Source organism: Taudactylus pleione, unplaced genomic scaffold (assembly GCF_031769625.1).
Source record: "Taudactylus pleione unplaced genomic scaffold, aTauple2 ptg000678l, whole genome shotgun sequence".
NCBI classification, from domain to species: Eukaryota; Metazoa; Chordata; class Amphibia; order Anura; family Myobatrachidae; genus Taudactylus; species Taudactylus pleione.
In genome coordinates, this window is record NW_028285080.1 from 2516030 (window position 1) to 2540061 (window position 24032).

Consider the following 24032-nt stretch of genomic DNA (forward strand, 5'->3'; position numbering starts at 1 on the left):
TGCGCATGCGCACGATGGAGGGAGCTCCGTCGTGCGCATGTGCGAGACCCGGTGAGCGACGGGCTCTCCATCGCTCCGGGTCTCACACCAAAGGGGGCGTGCTGTCGATGTTGATTGACAGCACGCCCCCTTTGGTGGGCGTGCCGGGGGCGTGCCTGCCAGACGGAGGCGTTCCCATGGGAACGCCTACCGTCTCAAGCCGGCCCCACTGACATCACTAGTGATGTCAGTGGGAGTGATTTTGGCTCTGATAGAGCCAAAATCACTCCAGGGCTTGCAGCAGCGAGACCCTACCGCAGGACGCTCGCATATGCTGTGGGTGGTCACCCACAGCTATGCGAGCGTCCATGAGGACGCTCCAAAAAAAGGTAGGAGGGCCCTGATTCAGAGCGAGCGCTCTGGTCAGAGCGTTCAGCTCTGAATCAGGCACAGTATCCAATGCTGTACTGAGAGCACCCATGCAATTACATTATATATGGGAAAGAGTGCCAGCTATAATAAATAAATGTTTTATATATATATATATATATATATATATATATAAATATAAATATATATATACACACACACGCACAAACACATATATGTACGTACACACACACACACACACACACTACTCCAGTTCTACTTCCACTGAATATTCTTCCTTGTAACCCCAGTGACATTATACACACACACACACACACTACCCCAGCTCTACTCCTCTTTTGCTGATGTATTACCCACACTGATATTACACATATAATGCCCCAGCACTAGCCCACTCTGTATTATCCATAAAGACCTGTATTATCCCCATTAACACAACAATAAAACATATATAGTGCACTATCTCTACTCCTCAGCTGCTTTCCACTGATCTGTATTACCACCAGTGACATTATAATACCCGAGCTCTGGCTCTGCCCCGTTGATGTTGCACTGCCCCGTACATGTCATTCTCTGCTTGTCCCATTGTGTGTACAGACTTTACACTGTGCCTGCTCACTCACTGCCCACACTGAGGACCTCATTCAGAGTCGGTCGAACCGGCCGCACGGTCGTACGGGAAAAGGGGCCGGATATTCAAATGATTCCCTCGCAAGTTGCGTCCCTAAGTTCGGATCGGTAGTTGGCCGACCAAGGGGAGGAAGCGGTTGGAAGACAAAAAAATACGCCCCCTTCTCGTACGCATTGCACGTCATCTCCGGGCATATAAGGATTAATCGAGACCATCGGGAACCATCGGAACTGGTCGTAGAGCTTAAGGTTGACCATACCCTCTGTTAAGCTCTACGATCATGTCAGTGTAAAAACCTCCCATGTCACATGTGCCATGATGCTACTTTGTTAATTATGCACTCCCATAATCCGTATGCACTCCCATAAAACGCCGTTCGCATAATGAGGCACGCCTACGTTCGGATCTCCACTCCCCCGTTTTCAAGCACCTTCCCCTGTTACCACCCACAAACGCCTCAATCTGTCACTCAAACTACCGACCTGGCTGTGTTCAAGGAGAGAGAAATTTCTGATTGTAGCGGCTAGTTTGCGCACGCGCATTGCGAACTTTACGCATGCGCAGTATAGCGAACATCGGTGGCGTATGACCGTGCGGCCGCTTCGACCGACTCTGAATGAGGTCCTGAGTTATGTATCCCTGTGTGGCTACAACAGGTAAGATAATGGTGAGTATTGTCTTCATTGGCAATACTCTATGCCAGAGGTTCCCTAACTCTGCCATTACAGTCCACGTTTTAAGGGTATCCATGCTTGATCAAAGGTGCAGGGGCATATCTATAAAGGGTGCAGGGTGCGGGGCACACGGGCTCCCATGTCCGGGGGGGCCCACACCACACACCCTGCACCCATAGGCAAATATACTTACCTCTCCACCGATTCCTGAAGTGCTGCTCCGCAGTGCCGCTCACCGCTCAAACACTCACTGGGAAAATAGTGGTGGCCATTTTCCCAGTGATCTGCGCATGCGCAAAAAGATGTCCCCGGGAAAGTAGGCGCAGGCGCCATTTTCCCGGAGACCCGCGCATGCGCTGTAGATTCTGGCATTAAGCCAGAATCTACAGCGCTCAGTGCCGTCAGAGAGGAGGTGGCCCAAACGGAAGGTGCACACGGGCCCCCTCCTCTCTTAAAACGCCCCTGCAAAGGTGACTTAATTAGTACCTCAGTAAAAGAATAAAACAAGGGGAGGCGCTAATTTATTGATTGAAAAAAATATAACAACTAGCAGCAAAACAAAAAAGAGCTTGTGCCACCTCTAATAAACCAACATGAAATTTTACAGACAATAGTTTTGCGCTCTTAACCTTACAAATGAATTTCAGATCAAATGAACGATCTTTTTACTCCTACACCTATAATTGGATATGGTAGTAAGAATAAGCAAAGTGCCAGTTTTTGGAATAAAAGTTACTTTATAAATTATTGTCCTAAAAATACATTTAGACTTACAACAAGTAAATCACAACATAAAAATGCATATAATACGTTAATATACTTTTACTGATCATCCACTTTAAAACTACCTATATGTCCCTTTGCATGAGACAAAATAAAACAATGGCCTCTTGTATTTATATCTCAATCCTGCTAGAAGATGTGAATTATTCACTTTAAGAAACACCTCTCATGCACCAATTTCGGAATGTTTATGCAGATTTTTGTTGGTTAGCTGCAGTAGTATAGCATAAAGTCACAAATTCTTTTCCGCTATAAGGCTCCAAGTTGTATCCACATCAGAAGCTCTGGGGTGCCTTGCTTCTCGGACGTGACCCCCTTAATGTTAGGGACGCTGGTATAGAGGAGCCTTGATGTCGGCCCAGCGCTTATTCATATATTTGCAAATGTGTGTAAACCAATGCCTCTGAATTTCTATTATCATGTAGGATTCAAGTATTTTTGATTTATCTGCATTCTGCTGGTGGGCAATTTTCTTTTTTCTGTATTTGAAGATTTACTAAGGCCAAATCGAATGTAAAATCGAACATAAAACCGAATTTCACTCAAATCCCACTTAAAATTGAACATCGGAAAAACATTGGTACTTTTACATAGACTAACAAACAAATCCCTTATTTACTATTATTTGTTTTGAAATCGAACACAAAATCAAACTTCAAATCGAACTTCAAATCCCCAAATGAATAGACCTGCTTTATGCTTTCGATTTGAGCATGAGCAGGTTAGATTGACACAGATACATGCATACATCAGTGAGATGCATGCATGTATCTTACTGTAAAAAGCTTAGAAATAATTAATTTTTTTTTAAATGACGTGGGGTCCCCCGCTGAAACAGAACCAGCCTTGGACTTTTCATAGCCAGGACTGGCTATGAAATACAGGGAAAAAATAGTGTAGGCTATCCCTGTACTTAGCACAACCAGCACTGGGCTCTGAGCCAGTCCTGGTTCTGGAATTACAGGGGAAAAAATGCATAGTGTTCCCCTGTCATTCTCACAACCAGCACCGGACCCTTTTTAACAGGGGGGGAATGTCACAGCCAGGGAAACCCTACCAGCCAAAACATCACCCCTGACTGCTAGTCAGCCCAGGCCGAGGATCCCTGGGGAGTTTGGGCCCCCCCCTATAAAGGGGTCCCCCTCTTAAGGGCACCCCAGGCCTAGGCTGATAGCCCGATGCTGTCCCCACCACCCCTGGGTGATGGGTGGCAGGTTGATAGTGCAAGTGTAGTGGAAAAAAAGATAAGTGTAAAAATTGTCTTTACAGTAGAACTGCAGGTCCCAGCAGGCTGGTACTTGGAGAACCACAATTACCAGCATACGGGGCATTAAGGGCTTGCTAGTACCTGTAGTTCACCTGTAAAGAAATGTTTAAATAAACACAATACACACACTGTGACTGTATAGATTTAATACATACATACATACTCACCGTTCATTGGCTGAGAGAGGCAGGGGCAGACCACTCTCCACCAATGCACACTCAAATACGGCTCTACAAAGGTAGAAGCCACGCCTGAGCTCTTCTTTCGGGAGGTAACAACCATCGTAGTTGTTACCTAGTTCATGGATCGGGTTTCTCATTTTTTTTTATTTTACAAAGACAATGGATGCCTACAGGGACAAGAGGACCAGTCCAGGTAACGTAGGTGAGTATGTGTGAGTGAGTGTGTATGTATGTATTAAAGTGTATTGTGTTTATTTAAACATTTCTTTACAGGTGAGCTACAGGTACCAGCGGGCCCTTAATGCCCCGCATGCTGGTAATTGTGGTTCTCCAAGTACCAGCATGCGGGGGAGGCTGCTGGGACCTGCAGTTCTACTCCTAAAGACAATGGGCCTGATTCAGACCCACTCGCAAGCGGCTGTCCGCTCGCAAGTGGGTCGATGTTGTGCACTGCGCATGCGCACGACGGCGGGAGCTCCGTCGTGCGCATGCGCCAGACGCGACGAGCGAAGGACTTTCCTTCGCTCGTTGTGTCTGATCAAAGGGGGCGTGCTGTCGATGTTGATTGACAGCACGCCCCCTTTGGTGGGCGTGCCTCCCTGACGGGGGCGTTCCCAAGGGAACGCCTACCGTCAGAAGCCAGCCCACTGACATCACTAGTGATGTCAGTGGGAATGATTTTGGCTCTGATAGAGCCAAAATCACTCCGGGCCTTGCGGTTGAAAAACTCAACCGCAGGCTCCGGCTCGCAGGGGCGATGGTCAAGACCATCGCGGCCATCAAACTGCACGCTCGTATAGGCTGTGGGTGGTGACCCACAGCTATACGAGCGTCCAGGAGGACGCTCCATAATTATGGAGGGCGGCCCTCATTCAGAGCGTTCGCTCTGCTCAGAGCGTATGGCTCTGAATGAGGGCCAATGTTAATACTCTTCTTTATTTACACTACACTTACACTATCAACACGCCACACACTGCCCAGGGGTGCCCTGGGCAGTGGCTCACTCGGAAAGGCATAACCATGCCTACTTTGTTTTGACGAGCGATCACTTTGTCTCTGTAGACGCCCTTTAGCTTATGAGGAGACGCCCACTAGCACACTTCATCTCCAGGAAGTGCATTAAGACATTGGTACATCGAGGACAATCGGAAGCTGTCGCAGCGCTTGAGGTTGCCTTACCCTACTGCAACCACTGCGAGGACTTCAGTTTTAAAAACAGGCATGTGACATGTACTATGACGCTGGCTGTTAATTATGCAAGCCTCTGAAACGGCGTTGAAACACTCAGGCACGCCTGCGCTCGCACCTCCACTCTCCCGTTATTAGAGTCCTGCCCCTGTTACCACCTACAAACGGCCTCTCCTGTCACTCATTAATGAGATGAGATGAGTCTTTGCTGGATGAGCGAGCGGAGAACGAAGCGTACACATGCGCGGTCGCTTACCATCAGCCACGAATGAGCGAGCGGCCGCTTGCGAGCGGCTCTGATTGAGCTCCCTAGTGCGGAGCCCACCCTTCCTTTCCAGGTTTTTGCAGTAGCTCCTGTAAAATCACTACTTTCAATCTTTTTAAGATGGCTGGTTCATCTGGAACTGTAGCTGATTGAAAGAGCAAAAGTATTATTTTAAGTCCATCTTCTAAATATCAAAAACATCATTTGCACCTAAAATACTGTTAGTTTTGCCCTCATTTATGTGGTAAATGAATCATGAGAGTCAGGGAACTTTGGTACTTTCTTATTTGCATGTTTCATTTTTGTGTGTTTGAATGTTTTTATTACATTGGTAAAAATTTGCCTAGAAATGTACTTTTCCTGTACATAGTGCGACTGGAAGGTACAAAATATGTCCTATTGATTGTATAGCCTGAGGGTTGGCTTTCATCACTGTGAAGAGTCGATATGTATAAATCAGTCCTTTAGCAGATGCAAAAATGCTCAGTGTCCTTGCCCCCTAAACATAGAATTCCCCTTTAATTCTCCTTATACCCCTTATTTGCCATAAGAATAATCAATCCCTGCAAATTCATTTTTGAGTTGCCTGTGGGGGCGTAACTACATGCAGTCATATGTTTTCCATCCCTCAGCACACAGGTAATAATATCCAAACCACCCAGAAAAAGCTAATTTTTCGAAAACTTCAGAAGTAACATGATATGTGCAGGTTACTTGCTCGGGAGAGTTTTGCAGAGAGAAGACACTGCAATCTCGGGTGAGTAATCTCCTGCAAAACCTGATACTCGGGGGAGAAATCTCCTGCAAAACCTGATACTCGGGAGAGAAATCTCGTCCTGCTTTACCATCGGACATGTCACTCTCAGTTAAACTCACTTCTTGGTAAATTTGAGAGTCTCAGGAGCCTCAAATCATCAGCGTTTCGGTGAAGCTAATCGAGTTGAAAAAAAAGCAAACTCTCCCAGAATCAATTCTTAGTAAATTTACCCCTAGTACTCTGTGTTCTCTGGAGTGTGATATGAAATGTCGACATTCAGAATGTCAACATTGGTAATGTCGACACCATAATGTTGACATGGTCTGAATGCGGCATTCAGACCATGTCATCGGACATGTTCAGAATGTCAATATTTAACATGTCAACATTCTCAGTCAGCATTAACATAATGCTGATATTTGTCAGAATGTCGACACTCCTAGTTTAGTCTAATCTTCATTGCAGCCTAACCCGTAATACAAAGAAATGATTCTCTTGGGCGGGTAGAGAGGAGACCAAGCACTGGCGTGACCGGTACACCGCAGTGCAGTGCTGAGGTGACTGACAGGAGCACCTGTGGCTGCCTTGACCATGCCGCGGCCATGCTAGCTCAATGTAAATTTTTAATAATGCAGATTCAGTGGCAGTGTGCGGTGCCCTCCAGCGGCTGGCGCCCTCAGGCAGTTGCCTAAAGCTGTCTAATGATGGCACTGGCCCTGTTCATACGATAGACAAATATTTTGTGTGTGTGTGTGTATCACATACAATTTGTTCTTCCCGCATATTTGTTAAAAATAAAAATTTGCAGATCTATGTGTAATGATGTTCCTGCAGACTTCCCGATCAGTGCCAGGTGCAGTACTGTATACATCGCCGTGTGGCTCTTCCTCAGTGTGCGATGACACAAACACACCCTCACTATGCTTGGTCTGCATATGCATTGCCCTTCCTCTATAAGCATACATATATGCCATTTTTTGTGGGCATGTGTAGTCCAGATTAGTATATTTTGCACTAAGCCCAACTCAGCATGAGCCTCCAATGCCTCGTGCCAAAGTGGCTCCCACACGTATAACCCTCACACTGACTGTTAGTATTTTTCCACCATATTGGAGTGAGAAATTGTATACAGCTATTGCTTGAATGAATGAATGAATGAATGAATGAGTGAGCGGAAACAGTTCAGAGTCACTGCGATGTAATGGTTACCTTTAATGGTGATCTTTAGGTGAACTGTCCCACATAAACTATTGGTGGGGGCTGCGGTTGATGGTAATCAAATATCCCACCCGCCGTCTGCTGTCCACATCACCTTGTATAAGCTTAGGTCTCTGTGCATCGCTGATTGAAGATCTTAAGAGCCAATTAATAATACCATGTTACAGATGGTGCCCAAAAGCTGCAACTCCAATGTCCTGAATAGTGGGCCTGATTCAACAAGGAACGCAGTTGTTAATACACACGCAATCGGCCGATTGCTGCGTTCTGCGCATGCGTATGCATGGCAATGCGCGTGCGCGAACCAGTCACTGCGATTGGGACTGCGATCACAGTGACTACGCACACCCATCACAGAGTGATTGACAGGAAGTGCTATTTGGGGGTGGTAACAGGGGGCTGGTTGGCCGAAAGCAGGCGTGCCAGTGCGTTTGAACGCTGTTGCAGGGGCGTGCATAAATTATCTACTGTGATGCCTTACGCAGCTTGAGGACTCATAGTGTGCGTGGAAGTTAGCAATTTCTGAGTAAGGTCAGGGCTTGTGCAAGTGTGCGTGAGACTGCAATGGTACCCGATTGTACCATTGGTTTTTGCAGTCTTGCTAAACATTACGGATGTGTGTAAGGTAAAGTGGGCGTCCTTATGTAGTGCAGCGTCGACATTGCGAAAGCAATTAATTAGCATACTATCGCAGTTGAACTGCATGTGTAATCGCTATTGCATTCGCAGCTGCGTTCCGTAGTGGATCAGGCCCAGTGTTCAGTACACCTGTGAGTCCACCTCTAACGTGTTTCAACCTCTGGACTGAGCCTTTCTGAAAGAGTGATGTCTGCTTCTTGAATTCCACAGAATGCAGGCAGCCAATCAAAGTTCTCTCCAGCCAGTGACAACAGCCTGGCAGGAGACATTGGTTTGACAAAATCTGGAGAGAGCTTGATGCCCAGGCATTAGAGGCCTTGTAGCTTCATAAACCATTCACCCTCAATAAATAAAATCCGTCAAGTCCAAGAAGCTGCTCCACTGACGCGTATAAGCCGCGGAGGGGAGGTAATTGTAGTTGTAATTAATAGCTCTTGAAGTTTTAGATCCTACTAGTGAATCAAATCGTGCATTTCCAAGAAGTCACTCCACCGGAACGTGTAGGTTACAAAGTGGAGGCAGCTGTAGCAGTAATATGATGCTCATGGAGTATCGGTACTGGAGGAGGCCCAGCGGTCTAGCACTACGCAGCGTATGAATTGCAGCTGGGGAGAAAGCCGCTGACAGCTCTGATAAGACAAGCCGCAAGCCGTGGTAGGATGCAGTCTTGGAATTTCCAGATTCTATCCATTGGGGTGAACATATTGTTATTAGTACCACTACTATTTACTGAATAGGGATTGGTACCACTACTATTTACTGAATAGGGATTGGTACCACTACTATTTACTGAATAGGGATTGGTACCACTACTATTTACTGAATAGGGAATTTTTCCTTATCTGGAACTTTTAAAGTTTATTCCTCTGCCAGTTATACATTTGTTTGTTTTACTAATAGTTTTTCTTAAGTACTAGTTATGCATTCATATTACATTTAGTATTTATGTTTCTCTAGGATTATTATATTATTTAATGCTTGTCCCACTCCTGGGAGTTATCATTTTGAGAAATTGCTAAAAATACCCCCCTCACTTTAAAAAAATATTTTAATAAATGTATATGCAGATTAGAGTATTTGCAATTAAACTTGTGTCCATATAAGTTATAATGTGTAATAATAATGATTTCATAATTTGATGGTAAAAACGAAGATGTGACACAGTTATATAAACATTGCAAACTAAATGCGTTTTGGTATCCATGTAAACATCAGTGTGTCTTGGGAGACAGTCCGTGACATCATCCAGCGGTACATCATGAAAGCAGGGATTTCCAGCATTTATCTCTGTGTGCTGCCTAGGGCAGTATGTAGATACATACACTACTGCAGGAGGAATGCTCACTGACAGGCTGAATACTGCAAGTGTTTATGAGTGAAGCTACTTTGTTTTAGCTTTGTGTTTGTGCAATGGCCTGTACTATTGTTGGCATGATGAGGCCCTCAATACTGTATGTCCCCAGCTCACGTATTACATACATGTACCCCATTGTGTATTCCCCATCTGAGAACTTTATAGACCTTCTTAAGCTACATTTGTATACATGTAAATATGCTTTCTCCCTCCCATTATGGGGTTAATCCAATTACGTGTGAATTGCAAGTTTGTTTCATGAAACTTGCAGCCTTCGCACAAAAGTGCGCACCTGAGAATTCTCCAATCCAATTAAAATACCTATTTGCAGTACTTGCAGCGGTGGGGTTACGAATTGACTACCAAATGCAGTGTGAGACAAGTGCATAAAAAAAAGTGAGGAGACCCTCCTGGACTCCCCAAAATTGATAATTTCGTTAGCAGGACCATATAGAAGACTGTGGGCATAAGGAAAGTACTGAAGGTTTTTAAATGGTGTCAAATGGCTGATTTGTGCTTTAAAAAAAAATGCAAAAAAATAAAATATAAAAAACAAACTTTTTTAGTTTAATCTCAAACGAATTAAACGAAAAATGCCCCCCAAAAAGGTGATTATGGGGTACTTTGAGGGCACTTATTTTTTATTTTATTTTTTAAAGAAAAATTATAAAAAGCAATTATTTTGCAATTAAAAAAATACTGTAATTAACTTTGGGTACCTAAACTAAATGAAAAAAATTGATTTTGGTGTAATACATGGATATTTTTATTGTTTTTTTACCACAAAAAATGACATGTAATTATTGGACTAATTAAGCTAATTGGAATCTTCCAATTGCCTAATTAGTTATGAAGGGTGGTGTCCTAGGGGTTCTGCATGGTGTCCCGACATTTTAACTTTAAAAAAATATTTTTCCTCCCATCTCTCAACCTCAGGGAGGTGCGAATGGAAAAATGTGAATTTACTCTGACTGGTTTAATGTGATTTGCTGTAATTGGATTGCAAAATTAATTTGCAGAGAAAACAGAAACTCGCACCTCACTTCTCCCAATTCGCACCTAATTGGATTGACCCCGATAATACACTCATGTAATGGGCAAACATACTGCAGTGATAATGGACAAATGGCCCCAGTATAACAGTGCATATGGTTCCAATGCCCAATGGTCACCTGATCAGAATTGCTTGCATAATTTATAAGACATGTTTTTAAATGCAGACGAAAGATGACCTTTGTTATCCTGACATCTTTCACATCCAAGCCCATTATGTGTGTGGCCATTGTGGGTACTGATTTTGTGGCTTAACATTAGGTCTGTGTATAACCTTGTACACTGTGAGATTATTTGCAAAATAGCACTTGAATGGAAGTAACTATAAAAAGACACCATTAGCTGATTTGAAACATTTTCTGCAGTGTATTTGAACTCTACACCGAAGCAATAAAGCATTAACAATTCTAAATACTATACATACCCCCTAATGTTTTACTTTAGCTTTGTCTCTAATCCTATAGAAATCACTGCTTATAATTTTGGTGTAACAGGCAATTAGGAACTTACCATTAAGTACTTGTCTCCACAAGTGCAGCTGGATGAATTTGTTTCCAGAGTCACATAAATAAAATCATAAAGAGGAACTTAATGTAAATATCACAAACATTTAAACATTATTAAACATTAAAAATTAAGTAAAGACTATTACTTAAATAATAATAATAATAATAATAATAATAATAATAATTATTATTATTATAATAAAAGGGGGGAAAGGAAAAGGAGGGGAATGGTTAAAGCAACATTTCTAAGCTAGGGGGTCTGTATATGTGGTCAGGGAATCCAGGTCAACAAACAGGGTAGCACCAGGGGTGCAGAGATGGGCAGGGGGGAGTGGGTACTAATTACCTGGGCCCGGGCTTGCTGGAGGGGCCCGGGTCCAGCACCCCTCCCCCCCTCTTAGATCACAGCTGATGTGTACTGGGCTGAACTGGGAGACTGCTCGCGGCTGCTACGAAGCAGCCACAGCAGTCTCCTATGCCTGTGGGGGGAGCGATCAAGCTGATCGCACCCCCCACTGGTTATGCTCTGGGCTGAGGGGACTCACTGCGCCGCCAGCGCGCAGCGCCACAAAACTGTTTTTAACCTAAGGGGGCGTGGCCACGCCTCTCTCAATTAGGCCACACCCCCTTTTTACAGGGGCTCTTTCCGGGCCAGAGTAGCATCCCTTTATATTGGTGCATCATAAAAAAAACGTTTCTATTTTGTGATATCATACAGATTGTCATGCACATTTTGATAAACAGATCTGTGTTCAAGGTAGTGTTGATTGTAGGTAAACGGCGCTTTTATGTATGAGCTTTTTCTATTTTGTTGTCCTTAGATGTAACACAGATTAGTTCTGCTGTATGTTGTATCCAAGGGTTATTCACTTTTGGGATACAACATATAGCCCGACATTTAAAAGGACAATGCTTTTAATAGCAAAACATGGTCCTATTATATTTTGGGCTTAATCACGTCACACACACTTTCACCTACTCGATGACATACAAAACCTGCATGATGAAATAAACATTTTACATTTCATTAATCAGCAAGACCTTCCAGTCTACCATAGTCCATTGCAGGTGCTTCCAGGCCCAGACAAGACTTTTTTCATTGCTGTACAACAGCTGCAAGTACTTAACACATTACTTGGCTTTTTTTTTTTATAACTGTGAAATTTATTGATGTGTTAACAGTTACTTATTTAGCATCATCATATTCCGTTGCCCTTTACAATTGGGTAAAAAACAGTAATCAAACAAGACTTGGTAATAACAGACAGACAAATAGGTAAGAGGGTCCTGTCCACAAGCTTACAATCTATAATGAAATAGGCACTTATACACAAAGATAAGTGCCTCATATTGCATATCGGTCCAGCCAAATTGTAGGGGTTTTTGGTCTGCTGTATGATCCAGTCACACAGAAATGTTGTCCTAGGGTCAAGAGGATGTCAAAGTAAAGAAAGAGAAAGTAGGTAAAGTTATGTATGGACTGTATATAGGGGGTCATTCCATGTGACTCATGTTACTTTTCATGTTCATTTTTAGAACATTAAATTCACCACACTCAAAAATGAAGCTGAAATTCAACATTTTAAAAATATGACAATTATATACAGTATGTGGTAGGTAGTCATAATTATTGCTTAGAAGCAGAAAAAAAACTACACTCATAGAGGGGTATTCAATATGAAACGTAAACTTCGCTGTCGAAGTTTACGTTTCATATCGGAGCTTTTACCTGCGTTAAAGTATTGGGCGCGCGCCCGCTTATCCCCGTATTCAATATGAAACTAACGAAAACAGGAGCCTGCGAAGTGGGATTTGCGTAAAGTTACGAAATTTTCCTTAAAAAAATTGTAGGACCCCCCTAAAGTTGTAAAAACATGGGGGATTACTATGGGTACCCCCGTTTTAGCCTGTAATTGAAAGTCTGGGATTTAAATAGCCGCAGCAGGTGTTTTTTCCGGACATTGAAGAAGTGATGCAGAAGAGCGTGGTCCGATCAAATTTGGTCTACATGAAAATGGGTACTGTCCCTAAAGTAAGTTTTTAAAAATTCTGCAATTGTGCACCTGCCGCTATAAATCTATTCTAGAAAACACTTGCCGCATACATGTAGAATAGCCCTGAACCTATTTGCCTATTGTTAAACAATTTTTTCCCTTTTTTTTTTTTTTCACCCCAATTTTGAAATTAATTTTTTGGGGTGTCCCTATTTTTTTTAAAAACTTTTTTTGACACAGTTCTTTTTTAAATGTCATTCCCAGGGGTGCAGGCTATTTTTTTTTAAGCCGGCACCCCTAAACCACAATTCTGCACTTTTTTTCGACACCTATTCAATGGTGAAAAGTTATCCTCGTTTTTTATCAAAGACTTTTCGAACCTGCGAAAAGTCTTTGAAATTGAATACGGTGTAAAACTAAAACCTGCGATAATGACGTCATAGGTGCGATATTAACGCAAAAACGATGTTTTCGCTCCCATATTGAATTCCCCTATTAGTAGTTAAATGTTATTGTTTATATGTGATACTCATGTCATGAATGGACATAAGAGCTGAGTGGACTTACATATTTATTTAAACATGCCCCGTTCGAACTCCAATAATTCATGTTGCCTTGCCATGAGCAGCCTAGCCAGTGTGCAATCTGAGACACAAGATGCAGGTTTGGGCATTTCCAAGATGTCACAGTATGGTGACACCACATACCATACTATTATCTTTATTGTGCTATCACGTGACTTTTAACACTTCAGTGTATTATCATGAGGGTTGTGCCAATCAAGATCAGAAAAAAAATCTTTAATAGTCCTGCTGGCGATTGGTTGGGTACCGGATGCTGGCGCTCAGGATCCAGTCGGTCAGAATCCCGATACTGGCATACCGACCAGGTTACAATCAGGGCCAGATTAACAATGGGACGGATGGAGCTACAGCTCCAGGCCCCCACATAAAAATAGGCCCATCATTAGCATGATGATGGCCAGCTGCCTAGCTGGTCGCACCGTCAGCAATAAATTCTAAGTATTAAAATGTGTTTTTTTTTTTAGTTTTCTCATAAAATGATGTATTTTTTTCTATGTTTATGTATTTAGGGTGACGGTGGGGCTGATAGTGTATGGGCTGTACACATCCACCTGGCTCTGGCCACACCCACACAGCACTGTTTACAGCTCTTCCCCTTCTCAATATAGGCCCTTGAACATTTTGAGCTCCAGGCCCATGTGGCCCTTAATCCGGCCCTGGTTACAATGCCGAAGCCTTACAGTAAGTAGTCCTAACCCCTACCCCTAAGATACCGCCACCCGGAATGCCGCCCTTCGGAATCCCGACGCTGGAAGCTCGACCAGGGACTAAAGATAGGCGTCTAATTCCTGACACCCGGCATCACAAACAAAGGTCAGCAAGGGCTTTCTAGCTGTTAGCCGCGGGGGAGGGAGGGGGAGGGTTAGACTTAGGCATCTCCGGGGGAACTTAGGGTTAGGCACCCCTAGGGAGAGTTAGGGTTAAGCTAGGGAAAGGGGGGTTGGGGTTAGGCAGCACTGGGGGAGGTTAGGCACCACTAAAGGAGGGTTAGGGGGGGAGAGTGGGGGGTTAGGGTACTTACCAGCCCTAGTCGGGATCTTCACTGTTCAGGCTTCCGGCGTCTGTATTTGGTACCCCGGGAATAGATCTGGCGGCATTACGTACTAATTCCGTATCATATTGTGGGTTTATGGGGGTTGGGTTAATACATTATAGATCACACTAAGAGCAGTGACCTGGCCATGAATCATAATTATTAGAATAAATTATTATATTTGTTTAGATCAGCATACACAGCACTTTACAATTGTAGTCAGGTGTTTTATTACTCATTTTCCATGTGAGGTTCCAGCAGGGTATATATTGATAAACCTTATATGGTGACAGAGTGTAGGTGAAAAGCAGGAGGACTGTATACTGTGAGAACAACAAGGGATTGAGGGCAGCTGCCAAAGTACAAGACTTATATGGATGAGCTAAAGTCAGGGCAGGTTACTCAGTAGACAGGCTGGGGTCTGTATTAGTGGTAGACAGAGCGTGGTCAGGCAATCCAGGTCAGCAAGGAGAGCTCAGACAGGAATCAGGATCAGAGGTGACAGGCAAATGAACCAGAATATCAGGAACAGCAGCAACCAAAAACCCACTTCTTCCAGGGCTGGTTACAGTGATGTTCTTTATACTCAATGTTGTATCGCTCATTGTACTTTTTTCCCATGATTGCAGCCATCCAATGTAATAATCAGTCAGTCAAGTAGGTGGGAGGGAGGGAGGGACATGTTGGAGATTAAGGTAGACAAGTGCCTGGCAGTCAATGTCAAGGCAATAATATGTGAGGGCTAGGATAGCTCTATCTGCACTATGATGAAGCCTTCTCTCTGTTCAATAGTGCAGGGTTTCCCACCGGATCAATGTTATGGGGAAGAACAATTCAGTTAAACATTACTGTTTGCAAACTGACAATGAAAGATTGGAGTTTGCAAGACCCAAGCTAGAGTGACACTCCTATGTCCATGTTAAAAAGTATCATTATCAAATACCATTACCAAATGAATACAACGTAAAACATAGGTAATGTACTCAGTAAGAAGTTGAGCATTAGGTAGTGGTAGAGAAAAACAAATACAGAGGAAGGAGAAGCAAAGAATGTTCCCCAGGTGAGAGACAAAAATAATGAGTTAAAGAGTATGAAATTATGGATAGTGGTAATCACACAAATGAAAATAGTGGGGCCGCGTTCTGTATAGGAAAGGGAAATGCAATAAATCAGAGATCTATCCCTATTGGTAGAATAAATTGCCCTGAATTAGTGAGTCACAGCCACTTCTTCAATATTCAAATCAATAATTGTAGTGAAACGCTACTAAAAGAGCAATATTATTTATTATCTTAAAGGGACAATATTAAGTGGTAACAAACTGGTGTTTCAAAATGTTTTTTTATATGATGAGAAACATTTATAAAAAGTTATTATTCGGCACCATTTATATAGCCATCAAGTAATAAATGTTGTCCTGTCATAACAACATTTTTAAACACCAATTAACTATTAATTAGCATTGCCCCTTTTAAATAATTAGTACATGATATTGCTTTCTTAATAAAAGTAATACATTTTCACTGTAATATATTGTCAAAGTTATCTACCTCTTTATTATTATGTATTGTGAATCATCTGCCTCTGAATGAGCAGATAGCTCACACAGAACATGCGTTTTACGTACCTCGCCTGTCACAACCATCGCCGTTTTTTTCGGCGGGTTTGTCTGTGGTCAAACAAATATATAGAAGCTGCGCTGGTTACACCATTAGTAAAGTAGGAACAGTGGAATAAATGTAACAGGTTTACCACTAACTAATTATCATGGACATAGCAAATAACATTAGATAAATTCCACTTAGTACATATACCTTACTGTGTTGATCAATACATATCTGAAAGAAATTTGAGCAACCATCTTATCGGTTGTTTGTAGTAGGCAATTTCAGACAGTGTATTAAAATCCTAAATATATATATTTTAGAGACTTGTGCAAACCACTGTTTTGGTTTTGGTAAAAGTAAAGCCACCCTCAAGTGTTTTGGTTTAGTTTTTTACTTTTAAAAAAAATGATAATGACAAATCAGGACCTGTTTTTGTACCTATATTGTTATTAACATCAATAACATTAATTTCATAATTGCTGATTTTAATGATCTCCTCTCTGGGAGAAACTCGGAGAGGAGATATAGCTGACAGCTTCCGGGGGATGGGGAGGGACCAGTCTCTCCACGTCAGTAGGTCCCACCCCCATCCTGTGAAAAAGCTGCTTTTTCCTGGTCCGCGAGGAGGAGTTGGGGCTAAATGTTTGTGATTTGCATCATTTTATCCCGACCATCCATACGGACACGCAAATTCCTGTACAATCTCCCCAACCTGCCCATTTCACTACGAATTAGGTAGGATGCGGGATATCCAACTACTTTTCTGGGGGTGCTGGGGACTACCCAAAAAATCCTGCAACTTCCAAGAGAGACACACCTGAAATCACGAGGGAGGGACTTAAATGCAATCCAAAATACAGGAGATATATTTTTAGAACCAGGTTCCAAACTTGGCGAGAAGACCCAAATCAGGAAGCATTAGCAACACTCCCATATAACAAGCTAACATTATTTTATTTTGTTTATTTGGTAACAAATGTGACATACTTTATTTTATTCAAGGTCCGTAATAATCTTATATATCAATGCACTTTTTTAAAATACTGTATTTGCTAGTGTAATAATTAAGTGTCGTATTTGGAAGTTCTGACAATACAGATATATGAACTTTACATACAGAGTAAATGCCAGCAGGGGGGGAGGGTAGACTTACCGAAACTTCTAAACGTGGTTCTGTTGCCCATAGTTACCAACCAGATTCTATCTATCATTTATCTAGTACATCCTAGAAAATTTAGAGCTAGAATTGATTGGTCAATGTATCCACTGGGATACATAAGTTTATCAGGCAATACGATAACAACTATCTGTGAGAATGCAGACACATCATGTTGACACGGTTGTAATGATAATTATAACATATTAACCATTTTGGCACTACAACTTTAAACATGATCGTAAAGCATGTTTAAAGTTGTTATGCCAATGTTATAAGAAAGCTGTAGCTAACAATACTACCGTGTCGGCATGATGCGTCATCATTCTCCCATCCACATGTAGTTTATTGACATATTGTCTGTCGATAAAGTGACTACTTGCTATTTGGTAAGGTTTAGTAAATGTACCTCATGATTTCAACAGAAAATTGGTGTGCGTTATATGGTGTAGAAGTGGCTTGGGCAGATCTGTGTATGGTTTGGGCAGATCATAGAGGTAGCCTAGGGGCCTAAAAGCTAAAAAACATGCTAAGCACAGGTGTTATAGGGTTACTTATATATAGCTTTCCTTTCTTCTGCAGGTACGGAAACACGTGGGTGACCTATATGAAGATCTGAGAGATGGACATAACTTAATCTCCCTCTTGGAAGTACTCTCTGGAGATACCCTGGTAAGCCTTCTTTTATCATCATCTTTATACTGTACCACGAAAAGTTCTCAATTAAATCTTTCTTTATTGCAAAATAAAAATAGCATTATAATGCCCATCTTGTATTCTGTTACATATGTTACTTACATGTAATACTTCTAGAACATTTTTCACATTTTAGGGTCCATTTCATAAACTATTCATAAGAAGTAAAATGATGAATCTTCTGGGGTTTCCCTCAGCCAATATTCTAGAAAACCATCACCTAATAAAATCATGAAAATAGGTGTATGGGAAGATAATGTATTTAACAGGGATTTGCAGCTGGTTGATGAAACATAATAGATACAATTCACACAGATAAAGATGCAACAAAGTAGAGAGTAGAATATAGAGAAAGGACATTCAGGGCTTTTGTTCTACAGTACTTTAGAGATGTAGGAGTTTGGTGCGCCTCTATCATGCCAATAAATGATATCTAATATGTCCTTAAACACTTCCAGAGAATATAAAGGAATGTGCCTAAATGTATGTACATCCTTGTTCTATTAAACATTGCTACCTAGAGGCAAAATTTTTATCTCCACAATTCTAAATATTTATTGATGCTATACACGTCAACATGAGTAAAACAAAACACTTTCTAGCAATTAAACTAAAACCAAAAAACAAGCTCTCAGGCTTTAATAATCAAAAGCTTGTATCAGTTTGCACTGGCAGAGCGAGAATAATAATCCTCATTCTGCACCTTATGATCAAGAGATACAGATATCTGTGAGAAGTTTTTTCTCTGATCATTAATGGTCATTTACGAACCTCAAACAAGTAAATACCTGCAATGGTTCATAGGGCCTGATTCTGGGTCACACGCAGTCCTCAGGTAATGGCGATCTTCACATAGTTGAGTGATTTCTTTGCAACTGTGCTATTTCTGAATCTATGGCGCATATGGTGCACAAATGCTGTTGCGATTGTGACAACCGGTATAAGAAATGGGGCGGTGACTGGCACTTGGTAGCTAGAAGTGCTCTCAAAAATTGTCCATCTCATGGGTGTGTAATGGAAGTGTCGCGGACGTGTCAATGCAAGCGACTGCATTTACAGACGCAAAGCCACAGCCATAGGAGGTCAGAGGCAGATGGAGGAACTGCACCTGCCATAGTGCTGGTGCAAGTGTCAATAGTGCGCTGATGTTGGCGTCTAAAGAAAGACTGGCAGTATTACAGTGTGCAGAGACGCTGAAAGTGGGCGTCCCAGTCCTTGCACATTCAGATGCAGGCTACTACACCAGGGGAAGGGCTGATATTAGCATTTGTGTGTATTCACAACTGCAACTCTGATGCAAGAGCTGTATCCACCTCTGAATCGGGCCTAGATGTGCCGCTACATTTCTGATTGTGCGTGTAAGACTGCACCTCCCTTTCCCTGTCCTTGGCACTGCTGCTGACAATCCATCTGCTCCTTGCTTTGTGAGATTATAGATACTGGAAATCTGCTTGATGGAGAGAGAGAAATGTCCCTTTGATATCAAACCTGCTGGCACATTATGACCGCCTCTTTATTCATTTATTATTCATTTATTAATTTCTTTCTTTCTTTTTTTTTTAATTCTCCATGCTGGCCTAAATCAATTGTTATTATGACATGCCTCACTTTTGCATGTCTCAATATTTTTATTATTACTAAAGCTCAAATGAAGTGTGCCTAGTGCTCTCTGGCAGAAGTGCTATCTCATTTAAATGATTTGATCCAGCAAAATTAATTCTCATCAGGCATCTAATAAACTCACAGCAAGGAACACAGCTGAATTGCCCCAGCAATTATGCACATTCTTGTAAATTCAGACATGTGACATCATTGAATAACATTTAGGTTGTGGTCTAAAATTTCACCTCACTGAGTCTTTGTCGTCCAATTTGAGTTACCCATGAGGGCAAATTTGATGCATGTTTGGTATCTCGATGCTCAAGCAAAGTGATCATATTTGTTTGCACACAGTTATTTGTGGCCACACATTCTGCATTATTGCAGGTGATATCGGGCATAGGGCTGATATCACATGACCTGGGGTCTGCAAATGACCATGATGCCCAATGATAATCCAAAATCTCTTCATTCATTACTACAGGCTTCAGGAATAGCCCTCACACACGTTGGCCAACTATTGTGGCCTGATGGATTATGATCCTGTTGCTCAGTGCATGTGCCATCTGGTAGAATTGTGCAATGTATGGCAATTCTCAAATCATATCAACTAAAACAACAAGCTAACTTAAAAGTGCACCAGCAAACATAGTATTATTACAAAGTGGGTATTTGGTATCATCTTTAGAAATTTCTGTGAGTTCTTACTTTGAAGCACTACGCCAATTGGCATGGCGTAATTTGCGTTTTCTCTCATTGCGCCTGCCCATCATTCAAATTCACACAATTGTGTGATTGCATGGTGGTGCACTTTGAGGAAGCATTAAGCCTTACAACGGGAGAGGTGGAGTGGGGGTGCAAGCAAAGTTCAAACCAGCAATTAGGTCCTTAAACACCTGTTAGACTATTTAGCACCTGCCATAGAGCAGGTTCAAATACATGCTAATGATGATGACTTGTTGTGAATTAGGAGCATATGCACATGCTGATCTGTACACATATCTAGATGTGTAAGGCTCTACATATGTATGGAAATAATTTGCACCCATTTTGCTGTGATCATCTTTGGAGTATTTATATAAGGGAGCATGTTATATCCACCATTTGTTCACTTTTCATGTGCAGCAGAGGTTGCACTGTATTAGAGTCATGTTTTCTAGCATTCCAACTACTCAACCACAAGGTAATTAATGGAATGCCAGGCTATTGTACAGCCAAGATGAGAAAACTAAACAAGTGGCACAGGAGAGGGGGGAGGTAAAGAGACATCTTCACAATGATTATACAGCATAAAATGCCAATGTTGGCATGTAGTCAGTGTGCTTATTAAAGGGTCTTCTCTTTTTGTCTTCTTTTATAGTATGTGCAGGAATCAAATATTGACATTTGTGTCATTTAAGAACTGTAAAATATCTACTTGTGTTTGATGCTTTTCATTGCATTGCAAGAGGTGCATCTAGAAATGCTCTTTCCAGAAAAAGTGCAACTGTGAGGTGCAAACATGCTTTCATTTACACGTATGCGATGAGTCCTGATCTCCTACACCAGGCTGAATCTAGTCCTTCTGCGATGGGGAAAATGCTGTGTACCATCCCTGCAAAACAGGGAAATGCAGCCTCTCTTCCCCAATACCTCAGTTATATACTATGTTTGAGCATATACCTTATTGCATGAAGTAAGGACCATCTATGATCTGCCTAGCTCCTACCAGTGGGAGCAGTGTTCTGTACCACCATGGTATGCTATGCCCTGTGAGTGGGGCACAGTTATGTACTTAACTTCACAGAAGACCATTTGCTCTCCAGTTTTTCCACTTTTGTGGTTCGTAAATGACCGTCATTATGTATAGCAAACTTACCTTCTATACATATTAGAACATTTAAATATCAGTGTAAAATGTTGTGTAATCTCCTTTGTCAGACATGTTTCTGTACCACCAAATATGTCTCAACATAAGGGAATCCGTTACTAGATTTCATGTCATTATTTCAGTTTTCACAATAAGGTTTCTTTTTGCCAAACGTACTTATTTGATAAATGTGTTTGGTAATGTACCCTCTGGCACCATTAAAACTAAACTCTTTGATGATCCCTCAATGTCATTACCATTTTGTGTTGTGATCATTATTTCCTTTGCCTTTTATACTTCCCCTTCATTATGTTCTTTTCATACTCTTCTCTTCATTTGTGGTCTGTCTTGTGTCTCTGCTGTGCCTTCTTTTTCTGTCTGTTGTGTTCATTAGCCAAGGGAACGAGATTTTTTGAAGACCTTACGCTTGGTGAGTTCCTCAGAAGCATGCGAGTTTGATCAGCATGAGGATATGGAGGATGATGATGATAAGGGGGTAGGTGTGGCCCCCATAACAATACTAATATCTGTTTAGGTTTGCTGTGTTTGGCACTATTTTGACTCAGAAATAAATTAAATTGTAACTAAAAACATGCAGCACTTACAGCATTAAGCAGCTGAGCTTGGTGTGACTCTAAGTATATGCCTATAACCAACAATAGCTCTATGGTTCATATAAATTTGTCTTGTTGTGATGTAGTGTTGGAGAGAAAGTTAGAAACCCTTCCATATGAACAATCACTTTTATTACTACCCACGCTTTTACATCATAAGCTAAATACATGAGATGATGCTATGTTCTACTGTACATCAACATTGCTCAGTCACAGTCATATAATTAGTCTATTACTTAAATAATCATCAAAATTAATTTTCCTATTTGATGGTATTATTGAACTGCCATGTGCTTTTATTGATGTCATTTATTTTCTATACATTAGTATATCTATATGTTACTCCTGCTCCATAGTATATTGATGTTTGTAGAGAGCTGCACATATAGGGTAACAGCAACAAAAGTGACACAATAGAAGAAATAAATGTGATTCTTCAGAATGATTGTACATCTCAGGTGTAGATGAGGTCAGTAATAGCAACAACCTAGTAGCATCCCCTCACGCTATATATCCAATTAGATGGTGCTGGTCTCATCAAGCAATGGCATCTCTATGGGAATGAGTGTAAGCCAATTTATTAAACTTATCACAAGCAAAATATTATCTTTCTGATGTAAGACATACTGTATATACCACTGATTTTAAGTGAGAAAATGTAGGTTTACATTTCACCCGGCACCTCATGCGATCCCCCTATTATACAGGCATCCTGCTTTATGGGGAATGAAAAGTTTGCTGCCTAAATGAAAGTGTCTAATGGTGTTCAATACACATCTTTTATACATATAATTTTAATAAATTGTTTATTAGTAAATCTGTGATTTATGATATAGTATTTATTAGTGTATTTTATTGTTTAGTTTAATCATGTATTTCAATATCATGTAGAATAGCACTATGGGGGTCATTCAGACCAGGCCGTTAGCGCCGATGCGCTCGGACTGGGTCGATGGCCCCCCACAGAGCATGCGCACGACGGCGCCGGCGCCGTCGTGCGCATGCGCGAGACCCGCTACGACCGACAGTGCCGGTCGTAGCGGGTCTCGATCCAAAGGGGGCGAGCTGTCGATGTTGATTGACAGCTCGCCCCATTTGGAAGGCGGGTCTTTGCCAAACGTACTTATTTGATAAATGTGTTTGGTAATGTACCCTCTGGCACCATCACCGGAGCGGTTGTTAGAGCTGTGGGTATTAACCCACAGCCTAACGACCGCAACAGAGGCGGGCGGTCAGGATGCAAGTGGCCGCCCAGTTTCTGAGCGACCGCTTGCATCCTCCGACCGCCTCTGAATGAGGCTCTATGTCTTCTGCACATGTAATCCTATAGTGATGACCACTGCATGTGATTGTATCTTCATTTTCAGTGCATTCAGTTTTAATATAACAATATGCACTAGGATGAAAAAAGTGCAAAACTATAATAACATTGGTAATTGAAAATGATAATTACTTAAACACTTAGGGACGTATTCAGTTAGCCGCGATAAGTCCGTTTCTGCAGAAAAGTATCGCGAGTGACGTCATTTCATCATGCGAAAAGTTTCCTTCGTACTCAATTCCAAAGACTTTTCGCCGGTGCGAAAACTCAATGCAATGAGACCTGCGAAAAAGATTCGCCTATGAATAGGTGTCGAAAAAAAGTGCAGAATTGGGGTTTTGGGGTGCAAAGCTGTGGGAACCCTCCTGCACCCTTGGGACAGTCCCCCAAAGGTAAACTGCATCAAAAAAAAGTTTTAAAAAGTCATTAGATCACCCCAAAAAAGTACTTTCATTTTGGGGGCAAAAAAGTTCAGCGTTGGGGAACAAACTTAAGAACTAGTGAAATAGACTTCAGGGGGGTCCCCAAGTGTGCCCCAGGTGTTTTTAAGTTTGCAGGTGCTTGCGGAAGGTGGATTTTTAAAAGTACACTTTAACAACTTCAATATATGCTAGCACCCATTTTCATGTACCCCAAATTTGCTGGGACTACTTATTTTGAGCCAAAAAACCTGGTAAAAGCTATTTTTCACCA

The 24032-nt window shown here is 41.8% G+C and overlaps 1 protein-coding gene across 1 annotated transcript in view; it reads left to right on the forward strand.

Moving 5' to 3' along the window:
• The window catches only part of DST (dystonin), a 637844-nt gene that overhangs the window by 186666 nt on the left and 427146 nt on the right, over positions 1 to 24032 (forward strand). The window contains exons 6-7 of the mRNA XM_088455927.1: positions 17843 to 17932; positions 21799 to 21900. Coding sequence (XP_088312053.1) covers positions 17843 to 17932; positions 21799 to 21900 — 192 coding nt within the window. The remainder of the gene's footprint in view (positions 1 to 17842; positions 17933 to 21798; positions 21901 to 24032) is intronic.